Raw genomic sequence first — 24719 nt, forward strand, 5'->3', positions numbered from 1 at the left:
GCTGTCACCAGATACATGCGTGGTAAAATGATAAGGTACCATGTTATCACTTTAAGTGAAAAATCTAGTAAATGTGAACACAAGTCTGAGTTGATCTCTCGAGTATGATTTCTTTACTTCCAGTGAACGATGAACCCGCTGCAGCCACCAATCCCGAAGAGCCCTCTGTTGGTGTGACGCCCTCGCCGGCTGCCGTGTCGAGTGTGACCCCGAACCCCACTGCAGTGACTCTCCCTGCTCCAGCCACACCGGCAGAAGGCGAGGAGCCCAGCACCTCAGGCACACAGCAGCTCCCGGCGGCTGCTCAGGCCCTCGATGCTCTGCCGGCCGGGTGAGTAGCCTTCCAGCCACGACAGCACTTCCCCCACTCAAATGTGAGGCTCCTTCACCGGGACAGAAACAACGTGGTTATTTATTACCTAGTGGCTCTTGTTCTCTGGGGAGGCTGCCATGCATAGGCGCGAGGGAGGTGTGGAAGACCTGCTTGGTTTCCATAAATCTTAAAAAGAATCTAAATCATCTGGGGCAGAATCAATGCTACCTTATACCATGACTTGGAAAAAAGTGTGGCTTTTATGGAACAAGGAGCTCATTTTGCCTTCCTTAGTCTTTGGAGGGTGTTCGCCTAGATCCTGCTTAGAAAACAGCTTTTCTCTCTTTATCTTAATAGTCTATAAAGGGCTTTAGGCTCTGAATATTACTCTGTGTTACTCCTAGAGTCGAGGCTGATGTTAACATGGACTGCTAGTTTTCTTGCCATCCTTTAGTTTAGGTGATAAAGACCCTGGCCCCACTAAGCCAAAGGGAAGTTCTAGTTTGGCTAGGTAGCAAATAGAGATTAAGGCATGGACCTGAGAATCAAATCGATGTGGCTTCACATCCCCACCGGACCGTATGTGACCTTGCTCACATGGCTCACTGTCTCTGTAAGGGAGCGTTAGTAATCATTCCTATCTCTCTGGGAAGTTAAGGGCATGTGTGAAGCACTCACCCAATGGAGGATTTCCACCTGGTGAATATTTTTGAATTGGCTGTGAAGGAGCCGTAAAGGAAGGGAATCAATCTGAACTGGGAAATGAAGTCGTATCTCAGCAACTACCAGTCACAGTCAGGGCCAGTTCTGGTGTGGCCCCAGTGTCCATCCTGGTTTTCCGTTTGGTACTAAGGAAACCAGCATTTGTATCACCATAGTCACTGTGGTCTGGCCGGCGGTGGTGGTGGTGGTAGTGGCCGTGGTGGCGGTGGCGGCGGCCATGGTGGTGGCCGTGGTATGTAGGTGGGGCCTCTGAACCCTTGTAATTAATTCATAAGGGAAAGGGGAAGAATGCAAGGTCTCTAACTTGACGTATAATATGCCGTGTGTTCTTAAACCTCTTTAGAAAACCTAATTATTAGAAACAAAAATCGTAAATCTAAAGGCAGATGTGATTTTCAAGACGTACGTATCATATCCTTAGCATTTGGCACACTACCTAACATAGTTCTTAATAAATTATGATGCATAAATGAAAAGTATTACAAATAGTTCCTAATATCTCAAACCTGGAGAGAATTGGGGTATTGAGAGGTGCCTCTGAAAAGTTTTTGTGAAGTTTTTGATTTTGCGAGAAGATTAATAACCAATTGCTTGTGTCCAACTCCTCCCTACAGAGATTTATTTTCTCTTTTGTATGTGGTAAAGGATACTAGAAAGACCTTTGTTTGGTTTGTAATTTCAAATCTGTATGCTGTAATTTGGGGGGAACAGAGCAGAATCATTTTGGCCAGAAAGGAGGGAAAATGGCTACCCGTGTCCCCTGTGAGCTGTTTGTTTTCTTTCCGCTGAGCAAATGCCTGGAAGGCCGGCTTCACTCCTGTGTCAGTCACAGGCAATTAGGGCTAATGGCTCAACATGTCTTTATGTAGGGTGTGTGTGAGGGTTACTGTTCTCTGGGATTGGGCTCTTCCTGTTTCCAGGCAGCTGGAAAACTCCAGGCTCTGAAAACACTCTTTATTCTGAGTTTGGCAGATGGAGCAGCGCAGGGAAGCCGATTCCCCACCCCCACCCTTCTCAGAGGCCGAAACACTTTTCTGAGGTAGAGTTGAACACTATCTTTTCTTTCGGGCATTTAGAAGGAATGTGAGGAGATCCGTGTGTGGGTCCCATGTGCGGGAAGCGTATGACGGTCCAGAGAAGGGTATTGAGACCCAGTTTTCCGTCCTAAGGCGCCCGTCCCTAGGACCAGGGGAGCGCAGAACTCTGCAGGCTGCCTCAGGCCCTGGAGATTGGAGATTGCCACCAGGACTGCTGAGTGTGTGGCGCGAGGACGGCGTGTTTCTGGTTCACTGCCCCGCGATGGCAAGTCAGAGAGGACGTGTCTCTGGCAGTGACCTTCCGCGTCACAGACCTCCCATCAGCACCTCAGCTTCTTTACAACTTCAGGAGCTCCTGACAAGAGCGGTTATTCCTTTACTTCTGGTATCTTGGCTTTAGGAGTCAGGAGACCAATTTTAACCTTTTTAAATTAAACTCTGAGCAATACATTTCACACTGAGAATGCTACCCCAGCTGCCTACTGTCTCTGGGGATAAATTCTCAAATCCTTAATCAGGCCTCAAAAGCCCCACACCATATGACGCCCCCTACCCTTCGGACCTTCCATGGAAGCCTCTCTCTGCCTTGCTCTCTAAGCTCCAGCCTTAATAACTCAGGTTAGTTTGACAGATGTAGCTCCTTTTCTCTGGACTTAGGACCCTTCACCATGCAGGTCGTTCTTTCCTAAAACTTACTCACCATGTTTTTTCCATTAATCAGTCAGCACTTCCCCTGGGAATCCTTCCTTGATCCCTGGTAGACAAGGTTGAACTGCCCTGTCTACCGTAACTCTTTTCACAAAGTGTACTTGCTTGTTTCACATCTCTCTGCCCTTCCGGGCTGTAAATGTCAGGATGACAGGAGCCTGACACAAAGTAGGCCCCCCAGACGTATTTGTAATGACTAAATTTAAATGCCATCTTCTTTTTCCCCCTCCACCTGCTTGAATGCATTCTGCTTCTTTGATGCCTCAAATAGCAACTGTGACAGGGATATTGCATTTCCTTCCCAGAGGCAAGAGTGGAAGGCTGTCATCCACTGAGTTTGACTGGCTTTGGGTTGAACTATGTGTCTCACAGGGTGGGGGCTGCTCTTCCCTGCTCACTAGGTGTCCTAGTGCCCTGGGAGCTATGGCGGGGCGTGTATCCTCTTTGCTAAGGCATTTCTGAGCCACGCAGCCCTGCTTTATCAAGGCATCCGGCCAACTGTCTCTTCCCGACTTCATCTTCTCAACCGCCATTGAGCAAGGTTCACTTGGGGATCCTAAGGGCCTTTCTTCCTGGTTGCTGCCGCGTCTTTGTGAAGTTTGCAGTAGTTGCGACTCTGGTCTTAAAGAGGCTCCACACGTCTGCGTGTTTGAAGGACTGAAGGCTACTGAAGGCTGGGCTGCAGAAGCCCACAAACAGAGCACCCCTTGTCCGTTTTCTCTTTCCCTGCGCCCAAACCCTGCAGCCCTCTGTACTTTTAAATTTAATTAGCATGAAAGAAGCCAACTGAAAGGGTGTGGCGTTTTCAGGTTGCAAATGTGTATTAAAGAAGGGGGTGCCAGGAATGCTCAGGAGACATGGTGAGATAGTGGTCCAGGCAGTGGGCAGTGGGGAGTGAGGCCACTTTGATCAGCTGGCCCTGCATCTGTTTTTTATCAGCACCGAGCCCACTTTGGGAACCAAATGCTCATTAACAGACCGTGTGTACATGGCTTAGATAAACTCCAAGTGCGTCCTGGGCTCTGCAGCTCGCTCAGTGCCTCGCACACAGAGGCACATTATTTTACTCTGGCAGCCTGCGCTCTGCTGTGGTTTCTTACATAAGGGAGGCCGTTGTGTTTGGACTGCCGACTGACCTCAGCACTGCCATTTCACACCATCCTTTTTCTCCCGCAGTCATTGGCTGGCCTGTCTGTTTCCTGCCTCAAAGTAGAATTAATTGAGGAGGGGTGTTTTCTAGATCTTTTGGGTTTGCCATCTCCCCTGCCCCACACCCACTTACGGAGACCCAAAGGTCCTTTTCTCCTGGTGCTCCTTCAGACACTATCAAGGATGACAATCTGCTTAGAGTTCTCGGATGTTTTGTTTGTAGAGAACTTTAAGAGACGTTGGAATTTGGAGCTTCTCTGCTAAGTTATAAACCAGCCGCTGCCATTACATTTCATTCCAAACTCATTTTTGGCACTAGCTAAACCCGAGGAGTTTTAAAACGGTACTTCTTACACTGTCTGTGAAGAACCAGTTTTTGCCCCGCCGGTTTTTGTTTTATTTTCTCATTTTCAATCTGTTAAGAATGCTTATACTTTTGTTCTCTACTTATCCACTGATCACATAAATTTAGACAGTGTGGCAATGCCACATTGGTACAAAAGTTTCTAAATGCTTGGAAACTTCTCTACATTTTTTTGCTAAACATTAACAGTTTGGGCCACGGACTGTGCTTTGAGTAGCACCAGATTAAAGGATTATACTGAGACTCGATGCCTTTTTGCTGAATAGGATTTAGTTTTTAGCTGTGCAACGATTACTACATGCTTAGGTCATGCTGAATAGCGCACGCTTCTGGCTTCTTCCTCATCATCTCAGAAGGAAAACCTTATTTCCAAAGACTCTTCTGTTGTCTGAGACTGGCCCGTGAGACATTCCCACGCTATTCTTTGTATCTCTTCATGTGTAGTTACGAATATCTGTTTTTACTACACTTTCTGGAGAGTTCCTCAAGAGCAGGGTTTGTTCTGTCCATCTTTGTATCCCCAGCTCCCAGCACAGGACCTGGCTTCTAGGGAGACAGAGTAAGAAGTGTTTGTTAATGACGAGGTAAATGATTTCACATTCTCAGTAGCATTTAAAACTAAAAAAGATTCTTTCTAAGTAGAAAAAGAAAATGGAGAAGAAAGGACAACAATCACAAACGCTCAGATTTAACCATTGGTGTTTTGCAGGCTATGTATTTTTTTTCCTGACCGTTAGTAATAGCTAACATGTGTTCGGTGTTTATAGTGTGTAGGGGAATGCTAAGTTTTGCCCATGGATTATTTGGTGCAGTCTTCACAACGCTCTGTGTGGTAGCTGCTTTTATCCTCATTTGCAAAATGGGAGACCTTTTAAGCAACATGCACAGGACCACATATACAGACACATACACATAAAAACATGTCTACCAAAATCTGGTCATCTTGCAGTTTGTGCTTTTAAAATTTATTTTTTTATCATAAAATATTTTAAGCATGCAGAGAAGAACGGAGCGTAATGTAAGAAATACCTATGGACTCACCACCCAGTTGTATCACATTTTAGCATCATTCTATATGTATGCAGACTATCCTTTTCCTTAACCTCTTGATAAAGACATTACAAATACAGAGGAAAATCTCTGTGAACCTCTTCCTGATTCCATTCCTTGTATACAGAGATAAAGTGGAACTTGGTACATTTATTGAAAGTGCTACAAAGTATTCTGTTGCATGAATCGATAACATTTTATGTATAATTCACATTTATTTATACTTTATATCATACATAAAGATAACATAAAAATGTATATAGATATATAAACATCTGTATTATTTTAATGTATTTAACAGTATATTATTTTATACATAATTTATATCTTCCATTTGTAAATTTAATAATATAACATTAATAAATACATATTTTTATATTTTATATTGTTATCTCTTCACAATTATAAGCAATGCTACAATGGAGTTTTTCTTTGCATGTCTTTTTGTCTGCGTGTCTGTTCTTTTAAAGCATGTGCTGGACCTGGAATGTCATTGTAGGGGTTGGAGATCTTCAATTTTAGTAGATACTACCAAATTGCTCACCAATTCTCACATCCCCATGAGCACACATAAGAAGCATTCCTGCTAAAACTTGATATTGTGAGATTTTTTTGGTTTTTCTTTTTTCGTCTTGGCCAGCTTAATGTGTGTGAATGGGATCTCTGTGGTTTGAATGCCCTTGATTACCACTGAGATTGAACCTCTTTTCACATATTTTTATTTGGTTCTTTGGTTTCCTTTTTTGTGAGTTGCCTATTCATATATTTTTGTCCGTCCTTCTATTTTGCTGTTTGTTTTTTTCCTTTAATCTGTAGGGTTTCTTAATATAAGCTGGATACGAATTGCTTTTTAATTTTGTGCATTGCAGATATTTTCTTCCAGTTTGTCGCTTGTCTTTGCATTTTATAACGTTATCTTTGGTTGTACAGGAGTTCAAAATTTAAAGTGGCGAAGTTTGTTAATCTTTGCGTGCCATTTGTATCTTGCCTAAAATTCTTCCTTATGCTGACGTTGCAAAAATGTTACACACATACACCCTCTGCATTTTGTTGATTTCGATATGCTTGTTATTTCACATTTATTTATTTATTTTTTTTAAATATTTTTATTTATTTCTAGGAGAGAGAGAGACAGCGTGAGCAGCGGAGGGTCAGAGAGAGAGGGAGTCACAGACTGAAGCAGGCTCCAGGCTCTGAGCTGGCAGTCAGCACAGAGCCCGACGCGGGGCTCGAACCCACAAACCGCGAGATCATGACCTAAGCGAAAGTCGGACGCTTAACCGACTAAGCCACCCAGGCGCCCCTGTTATTTCACATTTAAACTTTAAAATCAAGATGTAATTTACAAGCTTAATTGGCAGTATTCTTTTCTCTCTTAGTGATACGTTAAATCATATAATTGATGGTATTTTAATTTAATGAAAAATAGCATATTTATATCATTTTTAAACAAAAATTTGATTATATGATGCATGTTATTTGTTAGCTTGATTTTTCCACCCAATATATTATAAATATCTGAGCAAGTTAATATTATCTATAATGCAGTTTTCTTAAAAAATTTTTTTTAATGTTTATTTATTTATTTGAAAGACAGAGAGCATGCGAGTAGGGGAGGGGCACAGAGAGGGAGAAAGAGAAAGAATCCACGCTGCCAGCACAGAGCCCGATGCAGGACTCGAACCCATGAATGATCATGACCTAAGCCGAAGTCAAGAGTCAGATGTTCAACCAACTGAGCCTCCCAGGCACCCCATATAATGTTATTGTCAATGAGTCCATATCTATTATAGAAATAACATAATTTATTTTACTAATCCTCCATTTGGGGGCATTGAGGTTGTTTCCAGTTTTTGTAGAACATGTAACATACTGTGACAATTCATTTATAGCTAAATGGTTGACACATATTATTTCCTCAGCATACATTCTAAAAGCAAAGCTGCTGAGTTAAAGGATATTCACATAGGAAAGGTTTTCAACCAAGTTGCCAAATTGCCCTTTTGAAAGAGTATACCCATTTTTGCTCCCACCAGCTATGTTTTAAAGGGTGACTATTTCTCTGCCTTGACAAATTTATCTGCAAAATTATTTATCAACAAAAATGTTAAACTTTTTTTCTTTCTTTCTTTCTTTTTTTTTTTTTTTTTTACATACACACCATCTCCAGGAATTCCTTTGCTCTCAGTGAAAGCATACATTTTTACTATTGCCATCTTTCGTTGAGGAGCTTTGGAAACTTTTCCAGTGCAAAGAAATTAGGTGATTGAGTAAGAAGAAGAAAAAGAGTTAATTCAGAAGCCTTGATTGAGGGAGGCTCAACTGTGCCATTCTGTGCTTACAGAGCATAAAGTGCTGGTTGTTGATAGTTTTAAAGAAGGGGTTAGTGTGCTTAGATTGAACGGAAAGCTCAGTATCTCAAGAAGGTTTCTTGGGGGAAGACCGAGTTAACACATTTCCTATTCAGTTTATAAAGGATCTACTGAAGCAGTGAAAACAGTGAGTGGGAGATTTGTTCCATTGCATACAGATTTCTACCTCATAAAAGTCTGAAAACATCCCTAACAGAGGAAATAAATGTATGGTTCACCCAGGAAGTGGCCAAAGGTTAGGGAATAAGATGGTTCAGAGTCCTTTATTAGAAGAACATAAAATAAGAAGCTGTAAATCCCATGAGGTTTTTGCCTGTAGAGAGTTGAACTTTCACATAGGCAACTTTAAGAATACTTGAATACTGGGGCGCCTGGGTGGCTTAGTCGGTTAAGCGTCCGACTTTCACTTAGGTCATGATCTCGCGGTCCGTGGGTTCGAGCCCCGCATCGGGCTCTGTGCTGACTGCCAGCTCAGAGCCTGGAGCCTGTTTCAGTCTGTGACTCCCTCTCTCTCTGACCCTCCCCTGCTCACGCTGTCTCTCTCTCTCTCCTAGAGATAAATAAAAATATTTTTAAAAAAAGAAAAAAAAAGAATACTTGAATACTTTCTTGGAAAGCCTGGGTGGCCCAGTTGGTTACCCAAGCGTCCGACTTCAGCTCAGGTCAAGATCTCACAGTTCGTGAGTTTGAGCCCCGAGTTGGGCTGTGTGCTGACAGCTCAGAGCCTGGAGCCTGCTTCAGATTTTGTGTCTCCTTCTCTGCCCCTTACCCACTTATGCTCTCTCTCCTTCTCTCTCTCTCAAAAATAAACATTAAAAAAATTAAAAAGAATACTTGAATACTTTCAGTGCCTCTTTTTGCAGTTTCGTTTTTGTCTATGTAACCAGCAGGGCATTTTTATTTTGGGGGGTGTGTAAGGGTTCTGGCTTGACTTTGTTTTCTAACATTGTGTATTTTGAATGAGACTCAACTTTACTATTGCCCAGTGACTGTATTAGTCAAAGTCAGCAAATTAATAAATAATAAAAATTAATATTACTTTTACTAAGATTTAGTTTTTAAGCACATTGGTAGATAAATCTGTAAGGGCCTTTTATTTTTTTATTTTTTAATGTTTGTTTATTTTTGAGAGAGAGAGAGAGAGAGAGACAGAGAGAGAGAACGAGCAGGGCAAGGGCAGACAGAAGGAGACACAGAATCTGAAGCGGGCTCCAGGCTCTGAGCTGTCAGCACAGAGCCCAACACAGGGTCGAACTCACAGGCCACAAGATCATGACCTGCGCTGAAGTCTGCCGCTTAACCAACTGAGCCACCCAGAGCCCTATAAGGGCCTTTTAAAGAGACTGTCTCTGATGCTAACCTGAGCTCCTCATGTAGCTTTTAGCCCTTTGCATCTTAATCCTACCCTTAGTAAAAATGTGATTTTGATCAGGGTTGGTTGAATGGCAGAATAATCGAGAATTTCCTGAAGATCTTTTAGGAAACCTTCCACAAGGACTAGAGGAACCAGACAGTTTCTTTTAGATAATACAGGATAGAAAGGATTGGGTGTTATCCTCGCGGTGGGATTTTTCTCCTTTTAATGATGGTGATGGGGGTGGTTGGGGCATGGGCTTAGGAGATAACTGAATAAAAGGCATAGGAGCAAAGGTAGTGTAGGTTAAAAAAATTACCTAAGATTAATTGAAATTGGAGGCTACTTTTTAAGTGCCTTTAAATACAAAGACCCTGTGTAGTCCATGGTTGAACTGAATCTTACTCGTTGAAGGCCAAGGAGCAATGTGTTGGGAAGGGACCTGAATCAAGCTTGATGCTTTGAACACTGTTTCTAAGAACATCAAAGAAAGCTATTCAGTGGGAGAGGATATGGCCATGTGACCAGGATGCAGTATTGAGACCCATGGGTAGTTTGATTGAAAAGCCTTTTTATCTCAGTGTGAAGAAGATGCTTATAAGGGACAGAAGCCTCACCCCTGACAGGGATGTGCCAATGAAAGGTCGCTGCCAGTATCACTTTCTTGGCTTGGGGAGACCAAACCAAGACAGTCAGAAGGCTTAATCTATGTGGGTCAGCAGTTACTGAGGAGAGATGAGAATTGGGAGGCTCTTTTGATTGTGGATAGAATTGACCGACTGTGCTGCAGTGAATGAAGGGAAGAGATTTGTGTGAATTCTGAGGAGCCGTGCAGGTAAAGGAGGAGTTGAGAGTTCTCTAAGAAAAGCAGTTAGGACAGGTCATGGATCAGGGAGGACCCACATGGACATTTAATCTGAGCAGGAGTCCAATTTCAAAAGGAAAAATGTAGACAACAAAAAAGGCAATGCAAGAAAGGTCTTGTTCCTCTGGTAACTATTTTTCCAGGGAAGCCAGTTGAGAGGGTTCATACAAGGACATCGAAATTTGCTGGACAATAACAGCCCCTGAAAGAGAGTTTTTCATTTCTAGGATCAGGTGGGATCAAAGATGGGATGGACAGATCTTATCTGGGCTTAGAAAGAGCTGCTGTCCCTCTTGAATATAAGCGAGGAGGACTTCTCACTGATTTTCTTTCTGCCAGTGTGTGGGAATATCCCTGTGTCAATTAAAGACATTTACTTCATGGGATTCTAAGTATTATCTTGTCTTCAAATTAAAATATGAGCCAAAGTATAATATAACCAAAGATTTCTCTTTGTCTGAAATGAATTATAAAAGTAGAGACTGCTTACAAGATGAAAATTGTAACAAAATTTTTGGAATAAAGAAACATGTGCTTTGGCACCTTTCATCTGCAACTGCTACGACAAATATTTTGTCTTTTTAAAAGGTGTGGCCTCACCCACTTATGGGCAGGTCTCCAGATAGGGACTGCACAGTGAGCCAGACTTGTTTCATTGGTGTTTTGTGCCAGAATTTGCCAAGGAAGGGAAGGACATAGCTAACTTCTTAGAGGATGCTGAGAGATTACCAGCTACTTGAGCCTTACTGGGAGCAAATGTTATGAAAGAGTGGTTTGCTGCCATTTCCTTGAGGAGCATCCATATTTCAGTACTCGTAAGCCAATTATCTTTCTCAAGACTCCTCATTTCCAAAATCAGATGAATAAAGAGGGTATCAGATTTGCTACTCTCTTATTACTGAGCAGACGGGAGGGGTTTGGGGATCTGGTGTGAAACCATAGTGTGTTAGTCTCGCTTTTTACTGCTTCCACAAGTAAACTCCAGGTCTTTTCACGGAAGTACACACTTATTGTAGTGTTGTGTATCTCAACCGTTTAACGTGTGAAAAACTGTGCTACCGTCATTATTAGCTTCCTATTTTTCGTGTGTGCCACTGACACATTTTTGAGTGATATACCCCAACCCATTTTCTTTCCTGTAAACCCTGTGTTTTTATTGCATGATTTTTTTTTTTTTTGCATAGCGTGGTGATATTTAGGAACACGTATGTAATAGCAGAGCTGACTGAATACTGAAAATAAATGTCCTAACTTCTATTACTAAAAGCCTGGTGTGTCTATTCCAATGGATGTTAGCTTTATTCAATACTGTTTCTCATTTAAACTAAAATGTCTCAGGGTGCTTGGGTGGCTTGGTCGGTTGAGCATCTGACTCTGGCTCAGGTCATGATCTCATTGTTTGTGAGTCTGAGCCCTGCGTTCCCCCTTCAGATCCTCTGTCTCCCTCTCTCTCTTCCTCTCCCCTACTCATGTTCTCTTTCTCTCTAAATAAATAAACTTTTAAAAACTTTTAAAAATAATAAAACGCCTGATCAGCAGACTGCACTGATCAACACCTCAGACACTAGGTCAGATATAGGTCTGTAGATGGAACAACAGCCTCTTGAGCTAGTAATATTTGTTATTCTTTTGTCTTTAATTCAGAAGGGCATCTAGAGAGAGAAGATCTTTAACTTTAGCCAGTGTGCATTTTCATCTGGTCACTTTTGGCAGAATTGTCCGACCTTTTAATAAAAGAAGGAAGTGTAAGGATCTTCTTTTTGTGGTGGGAGGAATCAGAGCACCTGGACCAGGTGACCCATATCCATTTTCACAGAATGTTGAGCAAGAGTACCCAGGAGAGGAGATGTTCTCGAGCACATGTTAATGGTTGTTGGTAACACTCTGGTCCTCAAGCCAGTGGTTGATCCCTTTTGAGAGGTGGGACTCTGGAACCACTGGACCTCACTGCTCCCAGGGCTAACCCTCCCCGTGGTGCAAAATGGGCAGCCTCTTCTGGTTGATCATGTCTAAGCAGAAGCTTCTGATTAAAATGGAGCCTAGAGACAAACCTTTGTTCATCTCTGTTCATCAGCCTAGGTGGACCCTTTGTAATTACTCCCCAGTTGTCTTGATTCTACAGGGCCCCCTACCTGGACTCCAGTGTTGGGGAAAGCTGTTCACTTTGAGATGGGGACTGAGAAGGCACCTGGCACCTTGCTTTCTGGGTAGTAGTTTCCCTATAAATTCTGGTCGACCTTCCTTTTCCTCATTTCTTCCTTTCATCATGATGTGGTAAAACTCAATGGCCAGGAAGGAAGTCAGAGCTGAGATGGAATGACACATAAATGTTACTTAGCTTCTGTGATCCTCCATTTCGTCCATGGTAATGGCACTTCCCACCTTAAAGTATGGAGGCAAGGACTTCCTGAGGTAAAACATGAGCTCATAGCTCATTATAGATGCTCAGTGGGTAATGATGACCCGCTTCCTTTCCTTGCCTTAAAAACCTCATGTACATCTATATCTGACCTAGTGTGTAAGGTGTTGATCAGTGCAGTCTGCTGATCAGGCGTTTATTATTTTTAAAAGTTTTTTAAAGTTTATTTATTTATTTTGAGAGAAAGAGAGCATGAGTGGGGGAGGGGCAGAGAGAGAGGGAGACAGAGGATCTGAAGCAGGCTCTGTGCTTACAGCAGAGAGCCCAATGCAAGGCTCAGATTCACAAACAATGAGATCATGACCTGAACCGAAGTCAGATGCTGAACCGACCAAGCCACCCAGGCACCCCCAGACATTTTAGTTTAAATGAGAAACAGTACTGATTAAAGTATGTCCGTTGAAATAGACACACCAGGCTTTTAGTAATAGAAGCTAGGACATTTATTTTCAGTATTCAATCAGCTCTGCTATTACATATGTGTTCCTAAAAATCACCACGCTATGCATAAAAAATCAGGCAATAAAACACAGGGTTTACAGGAAAAAAATGGGTTAGGGGCATAACACTCTAAAATGTGTCAGTGGCACACATGAAAAATAGGAAGCTAATAATGACGGTAGCACAGTTTTTCACATGTTAAATGGTTGAGATACGTAACACTACAATAAGTGTGTGTTTCCATGAAGAGGCCGGGAGTTTACTTGTGGAAACAGGTGTCAGAAGTGAGTGTTGTGAGCATCAGTGTTGTCGTAAAGTGGTTGTGAGGAGGGTTATCTGAAATCAGACGGAGTTGTAATTTCAGCTATGGATGGGTATGGCGTATAACATGTAGGAAACTGAGGCAGCTGGTAGGTGCATACATGACTGAGTTCCTCCGTGACTGGGTTCAGCTGGAGGAAGTTATCTGTGTGCATTTAGTGTTTCTAAAAGGAAAAGCCATGCATAAGCAAGCACAAAATTCACATGCTCACATTGTTCCCTCATGTATCAATCACACTGGGATAGATTTATGTTTTCAAAACAAGCATTTCAGCAGAACGGACTGTAGTAGCTTCCTGGAAAAGGTCACCTTCTCCTAGGCAGTACCCACAAGTAGAAGCAGATGAAATCAGTATAAAACATCAAGGCTCATGAGACCATTAACATCCTTTATAAAGTGGTGACCATTTTATAAATAAAAAATTTTGTATTCTTCATATATGGATTGCCATATTCTTGGTAAAGTGAAGTGATTGTCAGATTGCACCAAGTATGGGAATAGCAAGAGTTGGGGGGTAGGTGGCCCTTGGCTGTGTTCTGTAGTGGTTTTGCTTGTAGATTGTCCCTTTGGATCATCTGCTACCTTGCCATTCTTCCATTAGCACAGAATGGCCACTTTTGGCACCCCCTATCTCATATTAACTTACACAGACTCATGAGAAGTTAGTAAATGACAAGAGGAGAGCAATCAATAAATAATAGTGTGCTGTGTTTCTTGATTCACCAGGATCTCGGTTAAAGGTCCTCTGTAAATGAATCTTGTATTTTAAAAAGATATGTGGTCATGAATATCTGTGATACTAGGAGGATGGGGACAGTCATATAATTTGTGACTTTAAAAGGCAGTGTAGACTAAAAAGGCTGGAGGGTCCCTAGGTAAACTTTAGGTGCAGTCTGTGAAGCCCAGAAATTACATGCAAATTTTTGTTGGTAAGTACACTTTGGAAGGAAAGTGTCCTTGGTTTTCATCACAGTTCTGAATGGGTCTTTGATCCCAAAATGGCCAAGAAACACTGATTTAGAAAAGTCCATAGATGTAGACTCATATGGGTCACTTAGGAGAAGCTGGAGTGATCTGTGGCCTCTCCTAGTCCATTGACTTCATAAAGGGGAGGTATTGTACTCAAGAAGTGCTCCTGGCTGCCACCGTCAGTGATAGTATGGAGCAGGTTTGACCAAGGGGTGGATCTCGCATGTCATCTTTGTCCTCTCAAGGTAACCACGTCAATAATGAAGAACTCCTTTTCAAACAAGGGCTTATGCCTTTTAAGTGTGTATCTCATGCTTCCCTTGACTTTGTTTTGCAGATGGGAACAACGAGAGCTGCCTAATGGGCGTGTCTATTATGTTGACCATAATACCAAGACCACCACCTGGGAGCGGCCTCTTCCTCCAGGGTAAGGCATGGGCTGGCAAGCCCTGAGACTCTAGAACTGGCACCACGAGTACCCGACTGGCTTCAGCATTCACTGCCATCGCCGTCTCTTTGGTTTCCCCTACGCTCTGCTCCTTGCCGTATCTTTTTTTCCCTCCCATTGTCCTCTCCTACATTATTTCTTCTCTTTATTTTCCCCTCTCTCCACATTCATTGCATTGTCCAGTGGCTGATGGCCATGGGCTTTATTAAGTGCTATGGCTGTTGGGCCCTGGAGGGAGGAGGGCTAGGAATCCTGCTTCCTGGGCCATTGATGCCTTGATGCCCTCAGTTATTTCACCTACCGAGGTATCCCATCAGGCCATGTTCTCAGTCATTTTCTACAGAGGTAGCAAAGTACAGGGATATTTATCCTGGTCACTTGATTGCTTTTCCTATTCACTTAATTCTCCTCTCATTTCTTAGGACATCTTAAGATTTTTAGAGCATTTCTGAGGGAAAAAGTCACGAGGAAGCCAAAATAGAAAGGGTGTTGATGCATTTCACAGCACTCTATGCCTGAATGGCCCCTGAAGGATGCTTCTCGTTGAGCTGGGCTTTGTGAGAACACAGCTAAGTTTTCTAAAACCAGAGGATGAGTGAGGCTTCCAAGTGAGGGAAGACTGTCCAGGTTCAAGGAGAAAGGGTTTGGTTCCCTGCTTGCCAGGGACAGAAAGTTCTTTTCCACATGTGCCTTTTGGTCCTGAGAGCTTTCAAAAGAGAATGTATTCTGCTCAGGGGAGAGAATCACCTCCCAGTAAAGCAGTCATGAAGGGCTCCAGCATAAAATATGAACACCTCCCATCAAGCTTGTAGAGGAAGAGGATGTCAGAGGTGGAGAGTAGTAGGAAAAACCCTTGTACTCTGGCTCAGCACTCAGACACATGCCAGGCAAATACCACCTCACTTTCTGGTCCTGCAAATTTCCATGGATGGGCTGTTTTTAGTTTCAGTTTTCCAGTAGAATGCTTGTGTTTTACTTTTATCCATTACTCTTCTGGAAATGAAACTATAATCCTTCATCATTAGTCCTCATTCTGTGTTCTACTTTAAGTTTAGAGTATTTACTTACATATTTAACCAAAGTTAAATTTTGATGTCTTGAAGAAAAAATCACTCTTTTTACTTTGGAAATTATGGAAATTTTCATTTTATTCTGGATAGTCTCCAATATGCACTGAGTAGAGACAATCCTCACATACTTAACACTTGACTTCAGTAATTATCAAGTCATGGTCAGTCTTCTTTCATCCATGCCAGGGGCTGGCAAACTGGGCCTGTGTTTGAAATCCAGCCTCCATCTGTTTTTGTAAAGAAAGTTTTATTGGAACACAGACATACCGATTTACTTATTGTCTGTGGCTGTTTTCTTTTTTTTTTTTAATTTTTTTTAAGGTTTTTTTTTTTTAAATTTATTTCTAGGAGAGAGAGAGAGACAGCATGAGCAGGGGAGGGTCAGAGAGAGAGAGGGAGTCACAGACTTACAGACTGAAACAGGCTCCAGGTTCTGAGCTGGCAGTCAGCACAGAGCCCGACACGGGGCCCGAACCCACGATCCACGAGATCACGACCTAAGCGAAAGTCGGACGGACGCTTAACCGACTAAGCCACCCAGGTGCCCCAGTCTGTGGCTGTTTTCATGCTCAGTGGCAGAGTTGCACAATTGCAACATAGACTGTATAGCCCTCCAAGCATGAAATGTTTACTTTGTAGCCCTTTATAGAAAATATTTGCCAACTCCTGCTCTGTAATCCTCACTCTTCCCTCTTTCCCTTCCTTAGATCATTTTGAAGCAGATCATATATAATCATCATATAATTTTATTCATATTTTGGTATATATTTCTAAAAAATGTTCTTGTTATAAACAAAACCATCCTATTGTTAACAGTGTTTTCATGCTGTCATCAAATACTGAGTGTAGTCAAATTTCTCCAGCTGTCTTGCAAAACAATCACTGATTTTGACAGGATGTGTTTTACACTTGTACTTTGTGTGTTGACAGCACGTATACTTAAAAGCAGTGTTAACTCTAGCAACGTGCTGGTTACTGCCTCTTACCTCTTTGGTCTCTAAGTTATGTAGGCCTTGAACTGGTGAACTTTTGGATAGAGTCTAGATGAATATTTTAAGGTGTCTTCTAAGGATGGCCAAGGATTGATTCTTCTTTAAGTTTTGAGCTGGGACACCAAATCCAGATTTCTTTCTTTCTTTCTTTTTTTTCCTTCCTTCCTTCCTTTCTTCCTTCCTTCCTACAAATATTTATTGAGCACCTGCTATATGCCAGGCACTATTTTGGGCACGGGGAGTACAGCAGTACACCAAAAGAGAAAACCCCTGATCTCATAGCAGTGGGAGACACAAAATTAATGAATTAATAAATTTATACAGTATTGGGTGGTGATACATGATTTGAGGTAAAATAAAGCAGAGGAAGGGGATAGAAATAAAGTCACACACACACACACACACACACACACACGTGTATTTTCCTGATGCACATAAAATCAATACATAACTGGTAGGGTAAAAATGTCCCTCTTCATGTACCACCTACATTTGCCTAATAATACCAGGTCCATGCAAAATACATACTGCCATTCGGAAAACCTTCACACAACACCCAGAGAAAAGTGGATCATTTAAGACTGTCTCCTTTTTACTAAGGAAGAAACTGCGGCTCTGAGAGGTACAGGCTCATACAGCCAGAATGTACTAGAATAAGCCCTCTGGTTCTGTCTCTTGCCTCCATCATTTTTCAAACTGGATACGTATTGTACCCCGACAACGACTTTGAACCTGCAGCTACTCTAATTTCCCTGAGGGGCTTGGCTGCTCGTCCACACCTTACTAGGTGCTCAGCCCCACCAGGTGTGGGCTGGGGACACCTCTAGCATCCTTGGAGAGCAGAAAGCATTGTAATTGCAGATCCAGATTTCTTCTTGTCAGGACAGTTTTAATGTTTTATTGGAAGATGGCTCAGCTCTACAGCACATGTAACCTATTAGTTCTTATGGAGTTTTAGTCTCAGTCCTTTGAGCCCCTGGCAGGTACTTCTGCACTGTCACAGGGAGCCCGGACAGAACAACAGTGCATAAGCGTTCATTGCTAACTAATGGGAGAAGTTCCACCCAGGAAGTGTTATTATGCAGAGAGCAAACTTGAAACTGCAGGTGGAGCCATTGTCTCAACAGAGTTAGTCACTCAGGAGTAAGACTGAGTCACAGGATTCACTCTGTCATGGCCACCCCCTTCTGTTAGACCCAGGGGACACTTGTATGAGGAATGGTCATTTTTTATCCAGGAACAAAAAATATGGGCCCTGGTAACTCAGGATGGATGCAGTAATTTGCTCTCAGATGGTGGTCAGACCAGACGTGAGCAGGGAGAGGGGTCTCCATAGCGCACGGTGTAGGGGAGTCCTCACGGAAGGGGATCAAATGCGTCTTGTAGGAGAGGAGGCTGGAGGGGGACAAGAGAAAGGTGTGAATGTAAAAGATGTCTTTGGGGAATGATTAATGGAGCATTTTTGCTGGAGTGGAAGGTTTGCATGAAACAGATGCTCAGAGAGTGTCTAGCAAGGCACCTGGGTTTGGTGGACACACCTGCTGGAACCTGACAGAGTGCAGGGCTGACTGGGCCTCAAGCCACTGTGCTGTTTTTTTTAGATTGTGATTCTCGGTAAGATTTCACCCAAAATAGAGGCACCTGGGTGGGTCAGTTGGTTAAGCATCTGACTTCAACTCAAGTCATGATCTCACAGTCTATGGGTTCGAGCCCCACCTCGGGCCCTGTGCTGACAGCTCAGAGCCTGGAGCCTGCTTCAGATTTTGTGTCTCCCTCATTCTCTGCCCCTCCCCCGCTCGCTCTCTGTCTCTGTCTCTCAAAATAAAAACATAAAAACAAAAAAACACCCCACAATTAAGGGTGAGGTTTTGCTGCTTAGAAATTTGAAATTGACCAATGCAGAGAACTTTTAGTTAAACATGTGGATTAAACATGTATTTATTTCTATTCCTTCCTAAAAAACCCTCTAAAATGGGAATAAAAGTATAAAAAAGTATAATGATAAAGGAATGGAAGAGGAGAAGCAGCATTTGGGAGATGGTAATAAAACTTTGGTTGCTGATAGATAAATGGCGGAGCTGAGAAAGCTGAAGCCCCAACTTATAGTGTGGGTACCCACCAGGAAGCCAGCCTGGTCGCACCACGGGGCCCTGGAAAGCTCAGCAATCAGACGTGGTGGGGGGAGGTGCTGTGGAATGCAACTAAAAACTGAAGTTAGGTTAAAAAGTTGTGAAGGGAGCAGTTAGTCTCAGGTGGTCACCCATGACATCCGGCCCCCTGCCACATGCCTGCATGCACACATGTGTTCATCTCCCACATGCTTGTACACATGCAGCCAGCCTTGAGGATAGAACCAGAGCTGAAAGCAAGGATGAGCTCAAGAAAAAGGGATTAAGTGAGGACACTGTCCCCAAGTTAAGGATTGTAAAGTTTTTTGCTGGATAAAGGGACCAGTGGAAGGGAAGAAAACTACAGATCATCTAGTAGGGGGGATCATCTAGTGAAACAGCTGGAGTGAAGTCACTGATCAGCTTTTCCCCCACCTGGATACCCAGAACGTCCATTCAGTATTTTAGTGACTCACTCTTAAATGTGAAAGAACAGCCTGCAGCCAGCAGACAGAAAGGGGACTTGGTGAAAACAATGTGGAAGGTAAAACCAAATTGTAATTCAACAGAAATTTGGAAGGAAATATGGCATTTGTGCAAGAAGAACCAGAGACCATAAAATGAACCACACAGAAAACAAGAACAACACTTATTTGTTTGTTTGTTTGTTTATAAATGTTTTATTTATTTTGAGAGGGAGCATGTGTGCGTGCATACATGGGCACACACGTGCAAGTGGGGGAGGAGCAGACAGAATCCCAAGTAGGCTCTGTTCTGACAGTGTGAAATCATGACTTGAGCTGAAATCAAGAGTCAGACATGTAACTGACTGAGCCATATAGGCTCCCCAAGGAGACCTTTTAGAAATTAATATATAATTGACCGTGGAACAACACAGAAGTTAGGTTTCAACCCCCTCTATAGTTGAAAATGTGCATATAAATGACTCCACCAAAGCTTAACTACTAATAGCCTACTGTTGACTGGAAGCCTTGCTGATAACGTAAACAATTGATTAAAACATACTTTGTATGTTATATGTATTATATACTATGTTCTTTCAATAAAGTAAGCTAAAGAAAAAGGGTTATTAAGAAAATCTTAGGGAAGAGAAAATACATTTACAATACTGGGCTGTGTTTATTGAAAAAAAATCCATTTATAAATGGAGCCCCGCAGTTTAAACCCTTGCTATTCAAGGGTCAACTATATATAATAGCAGAAATAGGGACACCTGAATGATTTAGTCGATTAAGCGTCCGACTCAGTTTCGACTCAGGTCATGATCCCACACTTGGTGGGATCAAGCCTCATGATGGGCTCTGCACTGATAGCATGGAGCCTGCTTGGAATTCTCTCTCACCCTCTCTCTCTCTGCCTCTCCCCTGCTCTTGCATGAGCTTTCTCTCTCAAAATAAATCTTAAAAATTTTTTAAAATGTTCATATATTTTTGAGAGAGAGACAGAATGTGAGTCGGGGGGGAGGGGGGGAGGGGCAGAGAGAGGAGACACAGACTCCGAAACAGGCTCCAGGTCCTGAGCTGTCAGCACAGAGCCCAGTGTGTTGCTGGAACTCACGAACTGCAAGATCATGACCTGAGCTGAAGTCAGACCCCTAACTGACTGAGCCACCCAGGTGACCCCCCATCTCTCTCAAAAGAAACTAAAAAAAAAAAAGAACTCTTACAAAAAAATTACAAGGAGTGAAAGATAATGTTGGTGAGAAGAAAATTAGAAGATGAGCCCAGGAGACTCAACATCTGAATAGTAGGTCTAGCAAGAAAGAGCAGAAATAGAGGATAAGAAATTATCAAAGAAAAAAATGGAAGCATATTGCTAGAATTGAGTGGTGAAATCTTCAAATTCAAAGGGCCTACCAAATGCCCAACCCAGAGAATGAGAAAAGAATGACCCCGAAGCACATCCTAATGGAATTTGGGGATGGCAAGAGAATGTTTAGAAGCCTCCAGAGGGTAAAAATAGGCTACATGATGAGAATTAGGAATCAAGAATGCCATTTTTCTTCTCAACAGCAACTATGGAGCTGAACCCTTAAAGTTCTGACAGAAAATTATTTCCTGTCTAGAAATCAACTTTTAGTCATCTTAACACTCAACTGTGAGAGTTGAATAAAGGCATCTTCAGTGTTTCAGACAATTAACTTTGGTGCATCCCTTTCTCAGAAGCTACTAGATGATTTGTTCCACCAAATGAGAGGAAACCAAGAAAGAAGTCATGGAATGCAGGACACAGGGAACTCCATTCAGAGGCCAGAGACAATCCCAAGAGGAAGCTGAGGGAAGATGACTCAGGACAGGAACTTAGAGCACACCTGGAGGATAGGTGTCCACATAGGGCGACTGGTGCCTGGAGCTGTGTGGCGAAGGCACATATGACTGGCACTGAGAGGCCACCTGTGCCATCAGAATCCGGGGGTGCATTAGTGACAGGTTCTTGAAAACCAAGCAGAATGAAACACACTCCAGTTCTTTCCCTCCAGAAAAAAAGAAGCGGTTGTACAAGTAAGGTAATGTATATGTAATATTCTATGAAGTCATAATACAAACTCTGAATATGGATTTAATGATGATTTTCTAAATTGGGAGGATGGGGGAGGAGGGGCCCATGTGTGTTGTGGAGTGGGATATAATAACTAAACGCTTAGCTTTAATAGCAGAAGGTTCACGAGTAGCGTCTAATATGACAGAAATCACGAAACAGTAGAAGGAGCATACTATTTAGAAATGTAGTTGTAAATAGAAGGAGCAGTTGAGGATTGAAAGTTGGTTGCTTCTGAGGAGCAGCAATCAGTGATGGGGAGAGGTTGGGAAGGAGATGCTGTTTTTTATTGTATCTCCTATAGTACCATTTGCATTTTTTAATGTTTATTTTTGAGAGAAAGAGAGACAGAGTGCAAGTGGGGAAGGGACAGAGAGAGAGAGAGAGAGAGAGAGAGAGAGAGAGAATCTGAAGCAGGCTCCAGGCTCTAAACTATCAGGACAGAGTCAGATGCGGGATTCAAACCCACGAATCGTGAGATCATGACCAGAATCAAAGTCGGGTGCTTAATTGAGCCACTCAGGTGCCTCCTATTTGCATTTTTTTTTTTTTTTTTTACAAATAGTTTATTGTCAAATTAGTTTCCACATCCTATTTGCATTTTTAAACTATAGATGCATGATTCCTTTGGTTAAAAAAATAAAAATAAACAAAAATCACTAGTGGAGAGGATTTATAAAAAAGTTGGGAAGGTTCCAGGTTGTTGTGAGCCTCAAGTTCTCATTTGAGGTTTTGAGTTAAGAGTAGTGAGAGGGCGCCTAGGTGGCTCAGTCCGTTAAGCGGCCAACTCTGACTCAGGTCATGATCTCACAGTTTGTGAGTTCAAGCCCCGCATCAGGCTCTGTGCTGATAGCTCAGAGCCTGGATCCTGCTTCTGATTCTGTGTCTCCCTCTCTCTGCTCCACCTCTGCTTGTACTCTGTCTCTCAAAAATGAATAAACATTAAAAAAAAGGGTAGTGGGGAGTCTGCTGAAGTTTTTGAGCAGAAGCATAACACACAAGGCAGGAGGTCTGGTGTGATTGTCCTGATGACAGTTGATAGGCTAGATCAGAGTGGGGAGATTAGTTCAGGGATAGTTAGACACAGAAATGGAAAGTCAAGGACAAGGTGATGACAATCAAAAGAAGCCCTCGGGCTGCATGGTTTGCTGACATCAGCAGGGAGGGAGTCAGGAATGGTAGGGGCTTCACCCCTTGGGGGAGGATAGTTAGCCCTGCCTGTCAGGTGGGCGGAGTCTGGCCGTCAGGACTGGGGAAGCCTTACTTACTTATTTATTTAATTTTGAGAGGGGGTGGGTAGGGGCAAAGAGAGAGGAAGAGAGAGAGAATCCCAACCCCTATTTAAGGCTCGAACTCAGGAACAATGAGATCATGACCTGAGCTGGAGTCAGATATTAAATAGAATGAGCCACTCAGGTGCCCCTTATGTGTTTATTTATTTAAGTTTATTTATTTATTGTGAGAGAGATAGAGTGTATGCACACTCTGCAGGGGAGGGGCAGAGAGAGAGGAAGACAGAGGATCTGAAGCAGGTTCTGTGCTGAATGCAGAGCCCAATGTGGGACTCAAACTCATGAACCATGAGATCATGACCGGAGCTGAAGTCAGAGGATTAGCCAACTGAGCCATCCAAGTGTCCCAAAAAGCCATTTTTAGAGAGGCTTTGAGTAAAAAGAATCATTGAAAAGGTGGCCTGTTAGGAAGCTAACCCTGAAAATTGAGAAAGGTACCAGACTGAAGCGTGATAGTCATATGAGTAAGATAAGCAAACAGAGAAGATGAAATGAGAAGGTAGCTAGGGAACAAAGCCTTTCCAACACATACAGTATAATCCATATTGGGTTCCCTTTGCATTGAGTTAATGCTATTTTCTTCAATAGTATCTCTTTCTTATCTTTTTAAAGCCCCTTTGGGGCGCCTGGGTGGCTTAGTCGGTTAAGCGTCCGACTTTCGCTTAGGTCATGATCTCGCGGTTCGTGGGTTCGAGCCCTGCGTCGGGCTCTGTGCTGACTGCCAGCTCGGAGCCTGGAGCCTGTTTCAGTCTGTGACTCCCTCTCTCTCTGACCCTCCCCTGCTCACGCTGTCTCTCTCTCTCTCTCCTAGAAATAAATAAACATTAAAAAAAATAAATAAATAAAGCCCCTTTTATCCCTCTTCTCCCTTCAAACTTACAATGCAAAAATCAGGCATATACCCAATTTGAGAGAATAGTACAATGAATCCCTGGTAACCATCACCTGGTCATAACAACTGATAACATTTTGTTTCATCTGACCTCCTACTTTTCAGGGGAGGGGACTGATGAATTTTGGAACAAATCCCAGATGTCATATCCTTTGAACCATAAATACATCATATACATCTCTAACAGATAAGGGTTAAAAAAAAAAAAAAAAAAGCTACGGGTACCTGTCTGGCTCAGTCCGTAGAGCACGTGATTCTTGATCTCAGTGTTGTGAGTTTAAGCCCCACGTTGGGCATAGAGATTACTTAAAAAAACAAACTACCATTTCCCATTATCCCACCCAACAAAGTTAACGATATTTCCTTACTTCAGGTCACCCAGTCGGTGTTTCATTTTCCTCAGTTGTCTTAAAAATGTTTATACAGTTGCTTTGTTTGAGTTAGATTCAAACTGAAGATTATCACATTAGTTTTGGCTGATATATCTCATAGATCTCTTTTAATCTGTGAGTTTCCCCTCCTTTCCTTTCCTTTTTCCTTTCCTTTTTCCTTTCCTTTTTCCTTTCCTTTCCTTTCCTTTCCCCCCCCCCCCCCCCCCATTTATTTGTTGAAGATCCTGGGCATTTTGTTCTGCAGAATTTCTCATATTCTGGATGTGACCTTGAAATGTTGGGTGATATGCTCCTCTATCCAGTCTGTCCTATAAACTTGTAGTTAGATATGGAGACTTGATTAGATTCAAATTCACTTTTTAAATTGAAGTATAACTTACACCCAATGAGCTATACAGATCTCAGGTGCATAGTTAGCTGAGTTTTGACAAATGCATACATTTCTGTAACCTATACTCCTTCAAAATGTAAAGCATTTCCATCATTCCACAAAGTTTCCTCTCTTACTTTCTCTTGATCACTTCTTCCCTCAGTGTATACAAATCCAGTTATACCTGCCAAGTACAGATAAAGATTTTTGCCATCTGTTTTAGCCTTGCCTTGCCCGTGGGTAATTTAGGACCCCTTTGGAAAGGTTGCTTTGTCACTAAAAATGATGTAGAGAATCCTGCTGTTGTTTGTACCAACTCTTCTTATGACCATGCAGCATGTTTCACTGGCACTTTATATCAGGATGATTTTTGTTGCAAGTAGCAAAAATTAGGATCCAGATGGATTTAAATAATGAAAATTCACTGGCTCATGTAACTGAAAATTCTAGATGTAGACTCTAGTTTCAAGTGAAGACTAATCTAGTGACAACAACATCACCAAGGGGCTG

General features: G+C 42.5%; 1 protein-coding gene across 3 annotated transcripts in view; it reads left to right on the forward strand.

The window, feature by feature from the left end:
• WWP2 (WW domain containing E3 ubiquitin protein ligase 2) overlaps positions 1–24719 on the forward strand; it is a 156115-nt gene that overhangs the window by 109493 nt on the left and 21903 nt on the right. For 2 of the 3 annotated variants that reach the window (XM_039222183.1, XM_039222189.1), the window contains exons 8-9: positions 124–331; positions 14424–14513. In XM_039222183.1, the coding sequence (XP_039078114.1) occupies positions 124–331; positions 14424–14513 (298 nt within the window). Of the gene's footprint in view, positions 1–123; positions 332–14423; positions 14518–24719 lie in introns of those variants that run through there. The other variant, XM_039222199.1, reaches the window with a different exon arrangement.

The sequence above is a fragment of the Hyaena hyaena genome, unplaced genomic scaffold (assembly GCF_003009895.1).
Source record: "Hyaena hyaena isolate Hyena2069 unplaced genomic scaffold, ASM300989v1 scaffold_18, whole genome shotgun sequence".
NCBI classification, from domain to species: Eukaryota; Metazoa; Chordata; class Mammalia; order Carnivora; family Hyaenidae; genus Hyaena; species Hyaena hyaena.